This window comes from Abramis brama, assembly GCF_963993115.1.
Source record: "Abramis brama genome assembly, chromosome: 4".
Lineage (NCBI taxonomy): Eukaryota > Metazoa > Chordata > Actinopteri > Cypriniformes > Leuciscidae > Abramis > Abramis brama.
In genome coordinates, this window is record NC_139966.1 from 36,968,948 (window position 1) to 36,988,237 (window position 19,290).

Consider the following 19,290-nt stretch of genomic DNA (forward strand, 5'->3'; position numbering starts at 1 on the left):
GACACTAAGTGCAACCAATCTATAAAAAGATTATTTGTTTTGCAAGTAGTTAAAAGACCATTATTCTTTTCCAAACATTAAAAGTTCATTTGCTTTCATGCCAGTGACAGTTCTAAAGCCAATTAAATCTGTATAGGCGATACTGGAAAGCTGCCCACACTGTACAAGCAACTGTACAGCAATCCATGCAAGTACTAAGCATAAAGTAAGATGAAACTAATTGGCTGTTCTGTCAGAGTAGAAATAGACTTAAAGGCCACTGCGTTACCCGGGTGTCGTGAAATAATGCCATGATGGCTCATACTTTATACATTAACTGCAAGCTGCAAATATCTGTGTGCGAGGGTGTTATACAAAGGTATATGTGTTGGTGCAAATCAAACATCAGTTGCTCACTAAACCATCCACACTAGTTAGGTCAGTTACTGTAAGTGTGAATTTAGAAGCAGGGTCCGGTTCAAGGAACGAAAACGAAAACCGGAAATGAACACAATTTTAACAGGAACATAAAAACAAAATCAAGTTTAATCGTTCTGAGCAGAAACACTTATTTGAAATGACCATTAACCGTTTAATAATGTTATTTTATCATTCTGTTTTAGATTTTAATTTAGCAGTCTACCAATCATGAATTCAAATACGCAAATGTGACGTTGTGTCCAAATCCCGTGAGTGAAATGCCCACGCTCGGTTGTCAAGTCATCATAGGTAATTGGCTGACATTAGCTTTTGGAGTTTTTCCGAGGATATGCCATCAAACGTTAGAGCATTACATTTAAGTGAAATTGAATTTTAATTTTTCACACATTTGTGTGTTTTGAAACCAGCGAAAATGTTAGTGTTACTGTAGAACCGCATCCTATTCAGGAAAAACCTGTATTTTTTAATGTTGTAATAGCATTGTGGCTTTATATGGTCAGATACTTCATGTGCCATTATTAACATTTCACCAAAATCAAGATCAAATGGAGTTAAGAGGTTTTTCACCAGCAAATGTCGGATGTTTGTGTTTTGCCCGTCATTAGAAAAGGTCCGATCTGAGACGGTAAGCATATCGCATTAGGTATGGTCACCGTGATTTTGCCAAGTAAGACATGTTCCTGGATCAACATATTTTGTTGATCCTGGAATAACATTCCTGTCCCAAAATTTAGTCCTTACCCTATCCATACCCCTAAAACTAACCCTACCAATAACTTTTCCCTAAAATCAGAGGGAAATGATAGGTGAATAACACTGATGTTGAAGCACCTCATCCTGGTTGTAAGCCTAAACCTGACATAAACTGTAAACTTGTCCCTCAAATCTGATTGGTTGATTGGAAAGTTGTTCCAGGATCAACAAAGATGTTGATCCAGGAACATGTACTTGTTGAAATCACGTTCACCCATTAGGTATATGCTGTATTGGCTATGACTACGGCAAATATGAGACTCATATTATATTAGACTAACTTCTCTGCTCCTCAAATAAACATTAGCCTTTACAAACATCGTGTTTTTTTGAGCAAAGAAAACGCTGTACTTATTCAAAGAACCAGTTCTTTATTTACCTTTGCACTGCAAATAAGCAGAGACCGTCCAAAATGCGTGCAGCACTTCATTCATGATTGAGTCTGGAGCTACTGTATGAGGCTTTGTACAGTTTGAGGATCCACTGGAGTTATGATGTTTAGTCGTAAGCTCTTTTTATGATAGTTTTATTCTAGCTATTGTATAAAGTATAGGCCAAAAACAACTAAAAAGAAGTTTTAATATTATTAGCTGCCATTTTTTTCCAAATCAAACCATTTTTGGAACGGTATGTTACAGAATGAACAGTCAGAAACGTTAAAATACTGAACCCAAATAATTAGTTTTTAGTTTTTAAACCCTGTTTAGAAGTCCTCTGTATCTTCTACAGGTCCACATGCTTTAGCACCCTGATATAATTGGAGCTTACCAGCCAGCCAAATGTGATCCTTCTGCAATTACTGTGTCACACCAATATGGAAAACAGTTATTATTCCTAATGGCTCTCTAGTCAGAGAAAGAGAGGGAATATAGGAACAATATTGGAACTCTGTTCCAAATTCAAACGTATCCCAAGGGTATAAACTCTACATGCTACACAAATAGCACTCCTCTCATTGAGGGCACAGGAGACTTGACTTATAACTGATTCCAAGTTTAATGTTAGCATGTTCCTAAGCTAGTACCAAAGACAGTAGGTCAGTGATTCTTAACCCTAGTCCCCGTCCCCCAACACTGCACAATTTGAGTATCTCCTTTGTCTGACACACACATACTAATGAGCTGATGACCTGAATCAGTTGTGTTTGATTAGGAAGACATTCAAAATATATAGGACCAGGGTTGAGAACCATCCCAGACAGCAACATAGTGTCGGCCGAGATCCGTACGATCCCAGATTCCACACATACCAGATGTGGGCCGGATCTGGGCCGACACTATGTCGCTGTCTGGGATTGTAGGTGCATCCTTATTCGCTTCCTTCAGGTGCGGTCACATTTACCGTTTTTTGAAGAATTTTCCAAGGCAAAATCCAGTCATTTTAGACGCAATCCATTTGATCGGAAAATTTGCTTCAGAGCAAAATTTTACCAAAATGTGACCTCACCTTTATGCACTTTTCTAAGTAGTTTTGTAGTATAAATAGTGTAAGTAATCATTATTCATCTTACAATCAGAAAATGCCATACAGACTCACAAAGCATTGTGTATATATTAAGAATGTTTATTCCAAAATTACTTGATACATAAATAATAATTTCATCATATGGACTTACTAGACAATCAGAACTTCAATCATGCTTTCTCTGATTAATCACCGATTCCAAAAATTACAATATAATTATTTTTTTCATACATGAGTTGTGCAAAGAAAATATACACTAGAAAGCAATTGTACACTGACACAAAATATATAACAATTCATCTGAAGGCATCACACAATTCCAAGAATTCAGTGAGAGATTAAGGCCATTTGTACAGTTATTTTCCTGTTATTATATTTTTTTTTACTCAAAACACTAACAATAACAAAAGACCTGGTGAATCTCTTGTAAAACTGTACATGCAAACATAGTGCACATAATATTTAGATATGAATAGCATACAATATAATATTTGGATATCTTCAGTAAACAAATTTCATGTGAGTCGAGTCACACATTTAAAAACACTCCGATGATGCTTGCCAAGCTGACATCCACTCGCTCACACACACACACACACACACACACACACACACACACACACACACACACACACACACACTCCCTCACCCACACACACATACACACACACACAGGTGCATACTTACAGGTGAATGGGCTTACCAAAGTGGCAGCTGCCGTGGAACCAGCAATGCAGAGGGGAACTAAACTGAGGGCAAGTAAAGGAATGTTGAGAGCCAACATTCCCAGAAGAGAGATATTATCGTCAACTAAATCCCAAGGTTGAAGTGCTGCTTTTTTACACATACATCATTCTTCAACTGTCACTCTGTGCAGACGAATTTGTTCCTCATCCTCAACGATCTTAAATCTTTTGATTTGAAGCATTACGCTTACGTGATGGAAAGTAGGTTTGTAGACAAATATAAATTGAGCCAACTTTCTTTTATGAGTGAGTCGAGTTGATAGTGAAGGAAAAGCAGTCTACAAAGTATTTTTATAATAATATTATAAAATGATTAGAACACCAAACTAGCTTCAATTTTTTCAGCCAATTTTGCAATTATGTTTAAGGTGAAATTTAATGATTATATTAAGTAAGTAATTAAGCGTACCAATAACTGACATACTTTTAGTTTTTATTTTGTGACTTTTGTTTCATAATTTCAAACCTAAAGTAAATTTATTTGGCAAATGTAATTTTTTTGTACAATACTTTAGAATTTTTTGAAATAACATACATCATACATTTGCTCAGTATGTTTGGCACTAGTGTTTTAAAATACTTTTTGCAGCTACTTTATGTGTAATATTTCAATATTGCGTGTGACAAAGCAGCACAACTGGGGAAAAAATCCTGAATTCCAGAACAAAAGTTAAAAAGGGAATGTTCCCCCTCAACATGAGGCTGTTACCCAAAATAGTTCACTAGTGTGTGATGAAAAAATTTGTTGCTACATACTAGAAGATTCACATTTACTACATGTGAACGGTTTAGAAAAAAAAAAAAATGTTGTTTTAGTATTTTGCAATGGTAATAATCAAGAAAAAAAAAAGAACTCTGCTAAATGTTAATGTCAAAAGTTGATATGTGATGTTTAGATGAAGACATTAAATGATTATTTTCCTGATACTAGCAGCACATTTCTAAAATAATGGGATCAAAAATATTTCTAGAAAATACTTTTGTAAATTAGGTGTATAATTCTGCATCTTATCAGGTTTCAACACTTTATTATTCACAATGAAATCCAAGAAGGATTTCGTAATTCGCTTTGTGCTTTTTTGACACTATCTTTGGGAAAATCTACTAGGTACTTATTAAATATGATGAATGAATCTACATGAAAAACATTACACAGCATCACCAAATCAACAGAAACTGACAAAACATCCATAAAAAGTTTTAAGACAAAAAATAATAATGGCATCTGTGTTTTTGACCACTGGGCTCTTATTTGAGAGCAGCTGCTCAGATATAAATGTAATGAAGCACGTTGCTATGAGGTTTATTATGCACAATGAGGTGCCCGTCAAAAAAAAAAAAAAAAAAGAGAGAGAGAAGAAGAATAGAAAGTGAGTGAGAGAAAGAGAGAACAAGAAAAGGCCAAATAACATGAACGTTGCACGACATGCATCGCATGCCTGAGCACACCATTTCCATGCAAGAAATGTGGTTTTCCGCGACGACACCAGCCGCTGCGACCTGACGAGCTTGGCAAAGATAACATGCTGCGAGGATCATGTTGAAGATATACACTTATAAAAGTTAGATCCAACAGTAAGAAAATCATCAACATGTAAACATTGAGTGAGAGCTCAGAGAAGAAAGAAGAGGAAGAGATAAGAAATTACAGAACAAGTCTAAGTCTTCAAATTTATGTACAACAGTACACTTGAGACTGGTGATTTGTTAGCCTTTTCCCAGTCTGAGGAAGAGGAAGCTGCTCTGCTGTTCTGAGACATGGCGCAACATCGTCAGCTCATTTTATAGTCATTCCTTCATACGCCTTCTTTTCATGACGAGCCAGAAACGTGAAGTTCATGCTATAACATGGCTCTCAGAAAACAAGCTAGCCAGGCATTGAGAGACAGAGAGAGAAACTGAGAGACATCCTGACAGAGAATGCCTGTAATGGAAGTAAACCTGTCCTCAGAACCCTGTCGAAGCATGGTGTCCGTCTACAGCCCCCATAGTGCAAAGAGAAAGGGACAGAAAAAGCTGAGGAAACTTTCACCTCACTGAGTGATTCAGAGATAGATACTGAGATACTGCAAGGCTCGCTCCTGGGCCCATTTCAGATCTGAGTTTGCAGCGGGTGTCCTGGCGGTGTGTACGGAGGGGGAGCGGGAGATGGCTTGATGCCTCTGGTCCTCATATAGGATAGGAACTGGTCTGGGATCTCAGCAAGAACGTCTTTGGCCAGGCGGGCCATGCTGAGGATGTGATTCCCAGTGCGATCGATGTAGTCTCTGAATGGAACAAACTGCAAAAGCAAAAAGGACATTCAAATCAACATTTGACTGTTATTTAGTGTTGTGTAGAAAGATGTTTTTTGTTTTTTTTAAAGATAATTCTAATCCGTCTGAAAATGCTCCCTTCCGTCTGTACAGACGGGTCACTGATTTCTTTTTAGGTTGGGGAAAAAAAATGGAAAGAGCTAAATTAAGTATCTTCAAAATGATTTACAAGAATTTAGAATTATTGCTAAAGAGTTGGCCTGAAATTACCAGCCCAGTCTCACAACTCTGTTTGGTAAAGATCCCTGCACATGACATGTGGGAAAAAAAAGTATATTGTGGCCACAAATTAACAATTTGTTCCCATGACTTACTAATTCATCAGCACATGTGACTAATTTGTTCCCTCGTTTCAAGTTGTGCGCACGATATAATAATTCCCTTGATTTACGAAATCATGGACACATTGTACTATCTACTGTAGTTCCCTTAGTTAAATCAAAATGAGGGAACAAATTAGTTCAATGTGGCTATGATTTACTAAAACGATGGAACGAATTCTTAATTCGGGGCCACACACACACATATATAATGTATATATGTCCGCATGTCATGTGTATTTTGGCTATGTATTTCTTGTCCATACAGTATGGATTACAGTGATTGCTCTTCAGCATGTTCAAATATAATATGTTACCATTCTTAATTCAACAATATAGTAGGTAAGCTAATGTTATTTAAAACAAAAAGTCACATAACACATTAACATAATTCAACACCCGTGTCAAAAGTCAAAAAGCTAACATATGATACAGTACATCGCACGTCAGCACGCTAACATAGTGTATTCAACATGTCTGTTAAACATACATGATATAATGGCAAAAATAATGGGGAAACAGACCAAATTTGGGGAATGTTACAAAATACATTTCCACGTAGAGTAGATTTTATGGTATAAACACACGCTTTATTTTGACTTTCATCAGGTGGAAATAATCTGAAGCAGGTCTTGCATTCATCTGCATTTCTGTGAGAATTTGCAAAGCTGAAAAGAGCGATTAACCTGAAATGAGGACACAGCCATCAAATGCTCAGCATGCCAATCAACTCAAAACGCCTTTGAGACTGAGAGCCAAATTATCCTAAGAGATGCGGCTGTTTCTGAGAGCACTACACAGCCGATTAGTTAAGAAAAAAAGGGCTTTTAAGTATGTGCTGGTCGCCGGGAAGCCAGATCCACTGGAATGTGTGTGTATGCGAGAGCACATCTAATTGGACAAGCCTCCCTAGCCACCTATGATAGTCGATCATGCACACTGCCTGTTAACATATTCCTAACAAGCATGGGGCGACCCAGGAACATAATGATGACTGCCTCGGCTATAAGAGGAGAGGGAGGAGCACGGAGAGCGTTAAGAAATAAGATTTTGAGAGAGACCGAGAGAGCTCTGTTCTTAATTATAAAAAGCCAGCAGAGTTCAGTCAGAACACAGAATGGCTAATGTATGTGTGTTTCATGCATGATGGGAATGGGCAGTGTTGTGCCTGAACGCGTTCATTGAACGATAGTTCATGAACTCGTTCATATTTTGGGTGAACGTGAACTGAACGTACTGTATTACTGCCTGATGAACGTTACTGTGAACTCGTTCATTCTGGTGTCTGTGAACGGCACGCTCTCAGACTCTCAGTTTAACTTCGTTCAATAGAGTGCCAGATTTCTATAGAGACTGCCAGACGAAAACCCGGCTAAAACACACCGTAACCGGCCTAATATGTAGCGGAAAAAACACCCAATCTGGCAACACCAGCCACCAGTGTCCACTGACTCTCTTGTTCGATCTCGTTCATCAAAATGAACAAATCTTTTTTCGAGTCATTTCGTTCATTTAAGGGGCTTTAAATGTTATACTATTAACTGGCAAATTCCCAGAACACATCCACCTACGCAATCTTGATCATATTCTGAATTAAGAAATCATTATAATGCAGTCAAAAATCGTTTACAGGGAACATAAATAATTACTTTACCTTCCGAGTCTTTCGTTCATTTGTCACATGACAGACGCAATGAATGGATCGTTCATGAACGACTCATCACTTACGTTACAAATCAAAACAAAAGCAGCAAGGAGGCGTCGATGATCATTTAAACGAGTTTTATGACAAGGTCGGTGAGGATGGGAAAAATCTGATGCATAGCTTCAGTGTTAAAACTGATAAAATAATTGTCTGTGGTTCTATAGGGGCTGTGGGCTTAACTCTGCAGTAAGTACATATGGTAAATTAATATTATGCATTACTTATTTGAGTAAGTATGATGTGTCTACGTCACCTTAAAATAAAGTGTTACCGATAATTATATTAGCATCCACACAATAAAGTTCTGTGTTACTACATATATGTGACCCTGGATCACAAAACCAGTCACAAGTCACACGGATATATTTGAAGCAATATCCAACAATACATTGAATGGGTCAAAATTTTCCTTTTATGCCAAAAATCATTAGGATATTAAGTAAAGATCATGTTCCATGAAGATATTTTGTAAATTTCCTACCGTAAATATATAAAACATGTATTTTTGTGAGTGAATGCAGCACAATCGCGAACATAAATGGACAACTTTAAAGGTGATTTTCTCAATGTTTTGATTTTTTTGCACCCTCAGATTCCAGATTTTCAAATGGTTGTATGTCAGCCAAATATTGTCCTATCCTAACAAATCATACATCAATGGAAAGCCTATGTATAAATCTCAATTTCAAAAAATGTACCCATGTGACTGGTTTTGTGGTCCAGGGTCACATATTTACTATAGTAATAACAGTAAATTATACATAATTATAAACTAACCCTAAACCTAACCCTACAGTATGTACATATAGTTAATTAATATTACTCAGTACTTATTTGAGTAAGTACGATGTATCTATGTCACCTTAAAATAAGATGTTACAGATAATTATGTTAGAATCCACACAATAAAGTTCTGTTACTACATGTACTTACTATAGTAATAACAGTACATTATGCATAATTACAAGTAACTAACTCAAGTAACCAAACCCTAACAGTAACTCTATAGTAAGTACATGTAGTTAATTAATATTACTTAGTACTTATTTGAGTAAGTACTATGTATCTACGTCACAAAATACCTTCTGCCCAAAGTCCCAAAGCAAAACGCTGTTGAGTACCAGTATAGATGGATGTTGCATTGTTCCAAGAGTAGACAAAGTGCAATACAATTTTCAGTGATAAACCTAATTTTTCAATAACTGTTTTATTAATAGTCCTCTGTTGATCTGACAGTCCATGCGCGAGAATACAAAAATGCGGAAGTACAATGTGTAATTTTTTACAAAAGCCCTGGACAAAGTCCGTGTTTTGCTGACAAACAGATGAAGAAGGACACGGAGAACAAGTAAACGTGATTAATTTACATATACCGACATAAGAGGGCGTGTAAAATCTGTGAACTTACATATTAAGTAATATAATTAATAAACAGAAAATTGTAGTATATTAATTGTAATTAGTCCTTGGCCTTTTTTGTAATGTCCCTTTATTAATGATGATGGCTTAATGCTTGAAATACTTGTTATTATACCTGTACGATGTCTCTCTCAGCATATCTGCCCCTCGATGAGATTCTGACTTCATCTCCATCCAACTCGATCATGGCTGAGGACACATAAGAAACACGCATGACCGGAGACATGGAAACGGGAGTTAGCTGTGTGTTTGAGTGCCCGTGATTGTGTGTGTTTTGAGTATTTTAGTCTTGTTTCATTATTACTAAACCCATCTGCATTACTGTCACTGTCACATTACATCCTCATTTATTTTGCAGTAGTACACAATCCTTTTATCCACTCAAGCTCAAGACCTGAGCATCACTATAAAGCAAATAGCACATCTAGAGGGTAAGGGGATGTGTTGTATAGATAGATAAAAAGAGCTGAATATAAAAACGAGAATACAAAGAAAATAGGTAACTCTTTAGTTTAGGGTCCAATTCTCACTATTAACTAGTTGCTTAATATGATTGAATATTACTAGGATATTGGCTGATTATTAGTACTTATAAAGCACATATTAATGCCTTATTCATGATCATATTCTACATCCCTTAAAGGGTTAGTTCACCCAAAAATGAAAATTCTGTCATTAATGACTCACCCTCATGTCGTTCCAAGCCCGTAAGACCTCCGTTCATCTTCGGAACACAGTTTAAGATATTTTAGATTTAGTCCGAGAGCTTTCTGTCCCTCCATTGAAAATGTATGTACGGTATACTGTCCATGTCCAGAAAAGGTAATAAAGACAACCCAGAAGCGCTACGCAGTTATACTACGTGAACTCACTCGAGGCCCAGAGAGAAGGAAATGAATAGTGGAATAAAGTCGTTATTTTTGTTGTTTTTTTGCGCACAAAAAGTATTCTCGTCGCTTTATAAACTTAAGATTGAGCCACTGTAGTCACTTAGACTACTTTGATGATGTCTTTATTACCTTTTCTGGACATGGACAGTATACCGTACATACATTTTCAATGGAGGGACAGAAAGCTCTCGGACTAAATCTAAAATATCTTAAACTGTGTTCCGAAGATGAACGGAGGTCTTACGGGCTTGGAACGACATGAGGGTGAGTAATTAATGACCCATTTTTGGGTGAACTAACCCTTTAATCCTTCCCAATACCTAAACTTAACAACTTACTGACTATTAATAAGCAGTAATTAGGAGTTTATTGAGGCAAAAGTCAGTTAATAGATAGTTAACAGTGAGAATTGGACTAATCTAAAGTGTGACCAGAAATACAAGCAACATTAAATCTATACGAGGAGTCTAAATAACACTAACCGGTTTCACTTTATTTTGATGGTCCCTTTAACACATTCTGTTGTCTAGAAGTAGTATTGCACCTACATGTCTACTAACTCTCATTAGAGTATTAGTAGAGTATTAGTAGACTGGTAGGGTTAGGGTTAGAATAAGTTGACATAGTTGCAAAGTTACTTATAGTCAGTAGAGTGTCTGTTGGAGGACCATCACAATAAAGAGTTATCAGATATTAAGCAGACACTCTACTAATACTCTAATGAGAGTTAGTTGACATGTAGTTGCAAAGTTACTTATAGTCAATAGAATGTTCAAAAGGGACCATCAAAATAAAGTGTTACCCACTAACCAACTAACTAAATAAATAAAAGCATCCTTTTCTTACCGTCAAACTCGGCTGGTCCAACTCCAACAATAATAATTGACATGGGAAGACATGCAGCCTGGAATGAAGAAGAAGAAAAACAAGAAAAGCAGATAAAAAAGAATTTACCATGACTAATAATCCTTTTTTATCCCCCCCAAAATCTCAGTCTGTTAATACGAGAAGCTTAATTTAATGACTTATTAACTACCTGTCATGATATTGACCTACACTGAAATAAGTGCCTTTTTATAATGGTTTAATCGAAAATAGTGGGTTCTGGATTAATTCGTTTTGTTCAGTTTGTCTAAAAGCAAATAACACGCCCCATAGAAAAAAGAAAAGAAAAAGAAAAGAAAGAAACAATCTTGTTTAAATAGTATTTTTGCTTCTGAAAATTCTTTAATTTTATTTATGGTGAAATAAAAAATTATATTACTGACCTACATTAAGTGACATTTTTGCTTGTGAAGGAAAATACTGATTTAGTATGTATGCTCTTTATAATAAATAATTACTTTATATGAATGGTTTTGTCTTTGAAAATATTTTTAATTAAGATAAAATCAAAATGTAACCACAAATATAATTTGAGAAAAAATAATAATGCAGTTATTGTCTTTTTTCAGTGTAGAACATGTCAGATATCTAATAAATAGTGACATATTAAATAGTGCTGTATTTACCTATAAATATATTTATTTTATAGTGTTTCAATTGTTATTTAAATATTAAATATTTATATTTAGAATATAATATATTTAAAACAGTACAAATATGTGCATTTGTTCTTAATTTTTAACTTCATCAAAATAAATATTCACTGTCCAAATACAATCCGCAAATCCTTTTTAAGTTCAATCAATATAGTAAAAACCCCACTACAGGACATTTATTTTAAGAGTGGAATTTTTAAGTTGATCAAGAGCTAAAGACTTGTGTAGTAGACCGAATACCCACATTAACAATGGACTCTTTTGTCTGGGCCATATCTGATATCACTCCATCCGTGATGATGAGCAGGATGAAGTACTGGGATCCGTCCTTTACCGAGGCAGCGTATCTGCACGAAAGAGCACATTGTTACATTCATTAAACATCTCATTACTGGGGGATATGCAGCTAAAGCCTCTGGATTGTAATATTATTTCGCTGTATTACTACATTGCAGTCTGGCATCCCAATTATTTCCATCAGCTTATGAGGTAAATAATGTACTCAGAAGCAGTAATATCGAGACACAAGCAATATATTCTACACAGTTAATTTGTTTGTGCCAAAAAAAAACCCCAAAACAAACCTTTTAACTAACTAATCTTTTCTTCTTTTTTTTTAATAACTTTGGCAGTCCAACTGTATACACGTTACATACATTTACGATCACATTTAATAAAAAGGTATTATCAGGGTTTATCAGGTCTCTCTCTCTTCTCCCCGCTCTGACAGTTGACACACTTTAGCATCCTTCAACTCTCTGTGATTTGTGCTTCAAGCTCTGGTGAAATATCATACAGACTTCAGTGTGAGGAGAAAGGATGAAATGGTCTCGGCAAATGTTTACCAGCCCCTTCTTTCTCAGATCGGCTTCGGTGGATTAAAGCTTTGAAAACGTACTGTCCCATTGAGGATTTATAATATGATGTACGCAGAAATGCTTAAAACATTTCTTCGCCTGTCACTGAAAATGTGTGCCGATTTAAAAAATCCTCTTGAGGACACACTGGCATTTCGTGAAACACACATAACCAGAAACTACGAGCTGAATTCTTTTTTTTAATCAAATGTACGTTACCATTACTATCAAAGTTCCAGAAATAAACAACATCAGAAACACAAAATTGGGGTTACGGTGATTAGTTTAATATTTAATGAATATTAATATAATATGTTCTTTCATCATTTGCGTATGCTGTCACAAAGATTCAAACTGTTTTAACCAATCTTTAGAATTCACAAAGTTTTAGAGCCTTGTGAAATGTGATTATTAGAATATTATGATATTAGTATGCATACTAGAACTTCCAGCTACTATGTATACTAAAGGCTCGTTCAAGCTGCAAAAACAAACGGCAACAACCAACAGTTGTTGGGTCGGCAATTGTCAGTCTTGGAATGTGATGGAACGGAAACCTTGACATAATCGGAATAAAACGAGAAATATTAGTTAATTTATTATAAACGAACATTAATTTACAGTGAACAACTGTCTTTATCGTTAACATGCATGCTTGTTGTTCACCTAATGAATTGACTTGGCACAGTGTGTAGATTACAGTTATGAAAGTTATTTTTGAAAGTAATGTGTTACAATAATGTTACTCCCTACAAAGTAACTAATTGCATTACTTAGTTACTTTTTATGGAAAGTAATGTGTTATGTTACTTTTGCGTTACTTTTTCTTATCTAGGCTGGGCTTGCTTGTTTGTATTTCAATGGCAACAACAACAACAAAAAAAGTTATATTGTTGGCCAATGTAAAGGCCCTTTCACTCTTAATTCAGCAGTAATAATAACACTGAAACAAAAATACAGTAAATCACAAGATCTTCATTTCCAAATTAGCTAAATTTAATTTATCTAAACAGTCATTGTCTTGGTTTGAATCATATTTAAAAGGCCGCGAACAATGCGTTATAATTAATAATGTGAGATCCACCCTTCTCGAAATTGAAACAGGGATCCCTCAGGGCACTGTCTTGGGACCTATACTTTTCAGTCTCTACATTAATGATTTGCCAGATGTATGTCCAGATATAGGTCTACACATTTATAATAATGTTAGTCTGTATTTTTATTTTTAACTAAAAGCCCTGCTAAGGACAAGTGTTGTGAATTAGCTTTAGCTAAAAACACTATGATACATACATCAGATGACTGATTAAAGGAGCTGTATGTAAGAAATGTATTTCAATTAATCATAAAATGGCCCTGATATGTCACTAGACATTAAGAAATCATGTTCATTTCAAATACTTATATCACTGACAACAGTAGTCCGGCCAGGATATTGTCATTTAAAAAGTGAAGTTGCAGCCCTCAACTGATGTTGATGTTGTCATCTTGTGTTTTGGCCTGAAGCTCCAACCTCCACCTATCTACCAATCACGAAGTCAGTAGTGTTTCGGCATCCGGGTTGCCAGCTCTGCTCTAGTTACCACAGCTACATAGCAGCCTACATTCCTGCTGGATCCTGCAGCCTATCTGGCAACCTCGAGTCAGGGGGGAGGGGGAGGGGATTCACCACTCTATAGTAATTTGAAAGTGATTGCAGTACCAGTTTTGGCCACAATCTTACATACGGCTCCTTTAAGTTTCTCTATGTTTTTTTTGTATCTGTCCCTATCTAAATAAACTTTAATAATAAAATGTGATATTTAACTGAAGTCACTTATTATTATGGTTGAATTGAATCATCGAAGGTCAGCAGCAAAGACATTGGTTAATAAAGTGAGATTAAATACATAAAGTGTATTTGTATGATTTGACATATTTAATTAATGCAGGTTTGCGTAATATTCTGAGTTTGCATTTCACAGTATTTTCCCCATTTTGAGGAATACTGAATGTTTTTATGCAAGTGTGAAGAGTAAATGCCTGTTTACATTTAGTCTAGAACTACAATAAGCATCATGTTCACACAGCATACACAACACCTCTGCACTTACTCACGATTCCTCTCAACATGGGGACAAGAGAGGTGTTAGTCAATAAATGGGAAAACAAAGTAACTTGCGTTACACAGTTGAAAAAGTAACTAAAAAAAGTAATCTGATTACGTAACTTGTGTTACTTGTAATGCGTAACCCCCAACACTGGTTATGTTTCCCAATACTCTGAATACAATGTCAAAATGTTGAATTGTTGGCATTTGTTGCCACAGTTTGAACCAGCCTTAATAAGTTTATGATGCAATTATTTTTTAAATTTCTCAGTAACAAAAATGAGCACAGTGGAAAACCCAGGCAAGCAGCGCATTAGCTTTAAAAGAACAATTTAAAAGCAGTTTATTATTAAACTGCGTGGGCACGACCTACGGCAAATACACACAGAGAGATAAGAGCGGTGCAGTGTGACAGATCTGTCTTCAGCATAGATGAGTGGACACCGCAGTGACTGTGTGTGTTTGGAACACAGGGGTGATAATGACTTGATGGACTGTCCTTTACTTCACATCCTCAGAAAATCCATGAAATGGACATATAATTAGAAACACAATGTGAGGATGTGTCAGTCCACTGAATGTTGGCTCCCTTTAAATCATTAATTAGTGTGGATTTAACATGGGATTTGTGAGCATAGAGGTCTGAAGTGCAATAACAGAACATAATGAGTTTTAGAAACATGTTCAAGTGTAAAAACAACCGCAAAAATAAGAACCAATTTATCAATATCATAACACCTGTATTAAAGTGTTGAGTATGACTGTCTCACAGTAACATGCACACAGCTACCCAGATGCATAAATTAATTTGTTCCAGAAATAATAATTTTGGCCGCAAGATTGCGCAACAGCGATTGTTCACTTTTAAGCAGCCTTGATTCTAGATGTTTTTTGTTTTTTTTTACAAAATGGGGTAACACTAGTTACCACTAATTACTTAATTTTTTACCATTACCATGACTTCGGTTTGTTGGGAGATGTTTTCAGTAAACAAATGAAATTAACAAAGGAAATTAAATACATAGAAAAGTAGTTAAATTAAAAATATATATATATATATTTCCTGAGGTTCTTAATTTTTGATCTCTCAACTCATACAAAATCTCATTAGCAGTCATATGGATTTTGGAGGTTTTTTTCTTTTCTTTTCACATTGTAAATTTAGATGCAGTCCATATGTTAATATTGTTCGCCCCTAAAAAAAAATGGTAACACTTTATTTTACAGTGCCCTTGTTACATATGTTACATGTACTTACCATAGTAATAACAGTAAACTATAAATAATTACATGCAACTAACCCTCAACCAAATCCTAATCCTACCCTAACCCTATAGAAAGTACATGTAGTTGCTTAATATTACTGAGTACTTAAATATATAATTACACTGTAACAATGACACCTTAAAATAAAGTGTAACCAAAAAAAACTTTCTGTTTGTGCTGGAACCACAACATTTCACTGTGATCTCTTTAATAACTAATATTTTGCAGCCAAGTATATCTTAAAGGAACACTGTAAAACCCAACAAGTTAACTCAACTCAAACCGATTGAGGAAACTGATTGCGGCAAACCATTTAAGTTTAAAAATAAATACATATGAGTATTGTGAACTTATATATATTGATGACTCAATATATATAAGTTCACAATACTCATATGTATTTATTTTTAAACTTAAATGGTTTGCCACAATCAGTTTCCTCAATCGGTTTGAGTTGAGTTAACTTGTTGGGTTTTACAGTGAATGAAAATTCTGTCATTCCTTCCTTACTCATTACTTATTATTTCCATAATTAGTATTTCCATTACTGCTTGATATCTATATTGATATTCACTGAAAATCTTGACATTCATTCTAGAGACATGTCCGATTTGTTAACGAAATGCTCTTTTGAGTCAGATTTTCAAAAAAAGTGATTGATCCAAAATTACAAAATGATATAGTGGGGGAAATTGTGCCTCAACCATTTGCATTTCCATACCAAACAAAATAAAAGATCAAGATAATGACATTATCTTGACGACAAAGTGTTGATTCTCTGAGGAAAGAGCTAGTGGTGAATGCTTGCTCTCTCAATTTATTGTACACTGTAGCAGGCATTGTTATTATGTGGATGCTGAAATGAGCTTAAGACACTTTGCACCGCAATTGAAGCATAATGAATCCAGTCTTTTATTGCTGCTGATAGAGATGTAGAGGCTCGGGTTCTCGCAGCCACACAAGATGTTAACAACATAATTTAAATATTTTATTCTGACCTCTAACAGTGTGAAATACTAAGTAAAGAATCTCTGGACATAGACATAGAGCTTGGATTTTAGGAACATGATAACATGAACTGTTCAAATTCTGCCCATAACAACTAATTTTAATAGGACATGGAGATTTCACAATAAATGTATTAATATTTCTAAAATTATTATTTTTATTCTACTTCTCAGTTCACCGTTTGGACAGTGCACATTTATTGATTTCTGAATACACCTTTCTGATTACATCTCTGTTAGTTACAATGACCTATATTTTCAAATATATATTGTAAAATTATCAGTTAAGAAAAAAAAAAGAAGCTAAATATCACTGTCATTCTGCTTTTTAAAACACATTCAGAAATCATGGGGATAATTGTGATTATTTTATATTGAGTTTTATACATACTTTGCTCAACTAAATACAAAGTAAGAATTTACCAGATAATATTTTCATAATTTCTCTTGGTTTTATAACAATGCCAATATAAAAGCTGATTAATTCATTTTGAAAACAGCATGTTGTTTTTATATTATAATGTTTTTGTTTTTTCACTTACGGAACGGGAGTATAAGGAGCGCACAACAAAGGAGAAATCTGAATCAAAGGGCCAAAATTTTACTATCAGACTGCGCCAGCGCAAACCCTCTTTTGGCGTTAAAAAACTACTGTCGGGATTTACTAAAGACATAGGGCCCTATCTTGCACCCAGCGCAATTGACTTTCTACACCGACGCATGTATCATTCCTATTTTGCACCCGCGCAAAGCGGACTTTTCCCTCCACAGACGCACGTCGGTTAACTAAGAAATACACTTGCGCTGCCCGGGGCGGTTCAGCGCAAGGGGAGGCGTGTTCTGGCGCAAACCATGCCATAATCAATGTAGCGTGTGCACAACGCGCATACACTTTGATTCTCTCATCTACATACAGACGCAGCAGTTATCATTTTTGCAAATCATACATTATTACGATAGATAGATAGATAGATAGATAGATAGATAGATAGACAGACAGTTTATTATAAAAGCATACATCTAGCTTACACATTTACCCAAATTATCGTACGTCTGTTTAACCGAAGTTAATTTGGGTGTGTTTCTCCATCCCCAACGTCCCTGATGAGAACGTCGGTCTCCTCGGCTGTGAACTGCTCCTCGCGTGCGCCTGGCAAATCCGCCGTTATAATAGGAATCCGCTATAGAACAAGCGCGCCTGCTCTTAAAGGGAATGTGACGATGACGCTCTGATTGGTTTATTTCACGTTACGCCCAAACCACACCTATGAATAATGAAGCTACTTCAGACCAACCCATTTTAGATTTGCGTCGGGCGCAAGAGTCATTTATCCCGCCGGTATAATAGCAACAGCGCCCAAGACCCGCCCACAAAGTTACTTGCGTTTTGCACTTGATACGTGCGTTTCAGATCGTTAAAATAGGGCCCATGCAGTGAAAAATTTTGCGCTGAAAGGGTGTGGACACAGTTATTTTTGCCGCTGACCTTATTGCATATGCATTTGTAGGAGTTTCCCTTTCAGGCGCAAAATTTATGGGAGGAGAGTATTTAAATGAATCACGCAAGGTTATTTACTAAGGTTTGCGCTCGTCAATGTACTGGTGTTTGCGCCATTATTCACTATTACGCAGCCAGCCGCGATGGAGACACAGACGGAGCCGAGAAGACACTGAGCCAGGGTGACACTGCAGGTTCAGGGGGCTGACGGGTCATGGGGGCGAGGCGGAGGCGGGAATCCGGAAGACCGCAGTGGAGCCAGTGCGACGGAGGTCCGCGGTGGAGCAGGAGAGAAGGTGGAGCCCGGTGGAGCCGAAGGGATGGAGGGGAGACGTGTAACCAGCAGACCAGAATTCCACGGTGGAGCCAGGGTGACATCTGACCAAGGCGAAGATGGTGGGACGAGGGTACCTGGTGGAGCTGGTAGGATTACAGAACATGATGGAGCTGAGGGAGCATTGAGCCAAGTCGAAACCGATGGGTCGGAGGACTGAGGTGGCTCTGTGGATGGAGGCGGAGATGGGGAATCATCACACCAAGGAAAAACTGGGGACTGGAAGACCCAAGGCGAATCTGGCACACTTCAGGGGCCAAACTGTGGATGAGCTGAGGGACTGCCAGGAACCAGAGGAGGAAGAGCTGATGAACAGATTAGACTTGGTAGAGGAGGTGGGAGAGGGGGGCTGGGAGGGATCACAAGAGATTCAGGGCTGGGAGGAACCAGCGGGGTCTGGACAGACACAAGTATTAAGTCCAGTATATTCCCAGTGGCCATGTTCAGCACATTCACAGCAATGGGAGTGTGGGCAGGGCTTCCATCTGAGTCCTCAAGCTCCATTAACTTGGCTCAGTTTGGCTTATTGGCTCGTTCTCTGGGGCAGGCACTGGCTCCGTGTCTGCGGTGGAGATCTGCTGTTGTTCCGTAGGGCGGGGCGAATGCTGACTGGGCTCTGGTTCCGGGATCTACATAGAGCGAGCAGTTGGGATAGTGCGTTAGGCA

General features: G+C 36.8%; 1 protein-coding gene across 1 annotated transcript in view; it reads right to left on the reverse strand.

Annotated features, from left to right (window-relative positions):
* Positions 1–2,715: 2,715 nt before the first annotated feature.
* The window catches only part of LOC311081015 (copine-8), a 138,321-nt gene continuing 121,746 nt past the window's right edge, over positions 2,716–19,290 (reverse strand). The window contains exons 17-20 of the mRNA XM_084111354.1: positions 11,818–11,920; positions 10,879–10,936; positions 9,258–9,331; positions 2,716–5,664 (exon numbers count right to left, since the gene is read on the reverse strand). Coding sequence (XP_083967480.1) covers positions 5,476–5,664; positions 9,258–9,331; positions 10,879–10,936; positions 11,818–11,920 — 424 coding nt within the window. The 3' untranslated portion in view covers positions 2,716–5,475. The remainder of the gene's footprint in view (positions 5,665–9,257; positions 9,332–10,878; positions 10,937–11,817; positions 11,921–19,290) is intronic.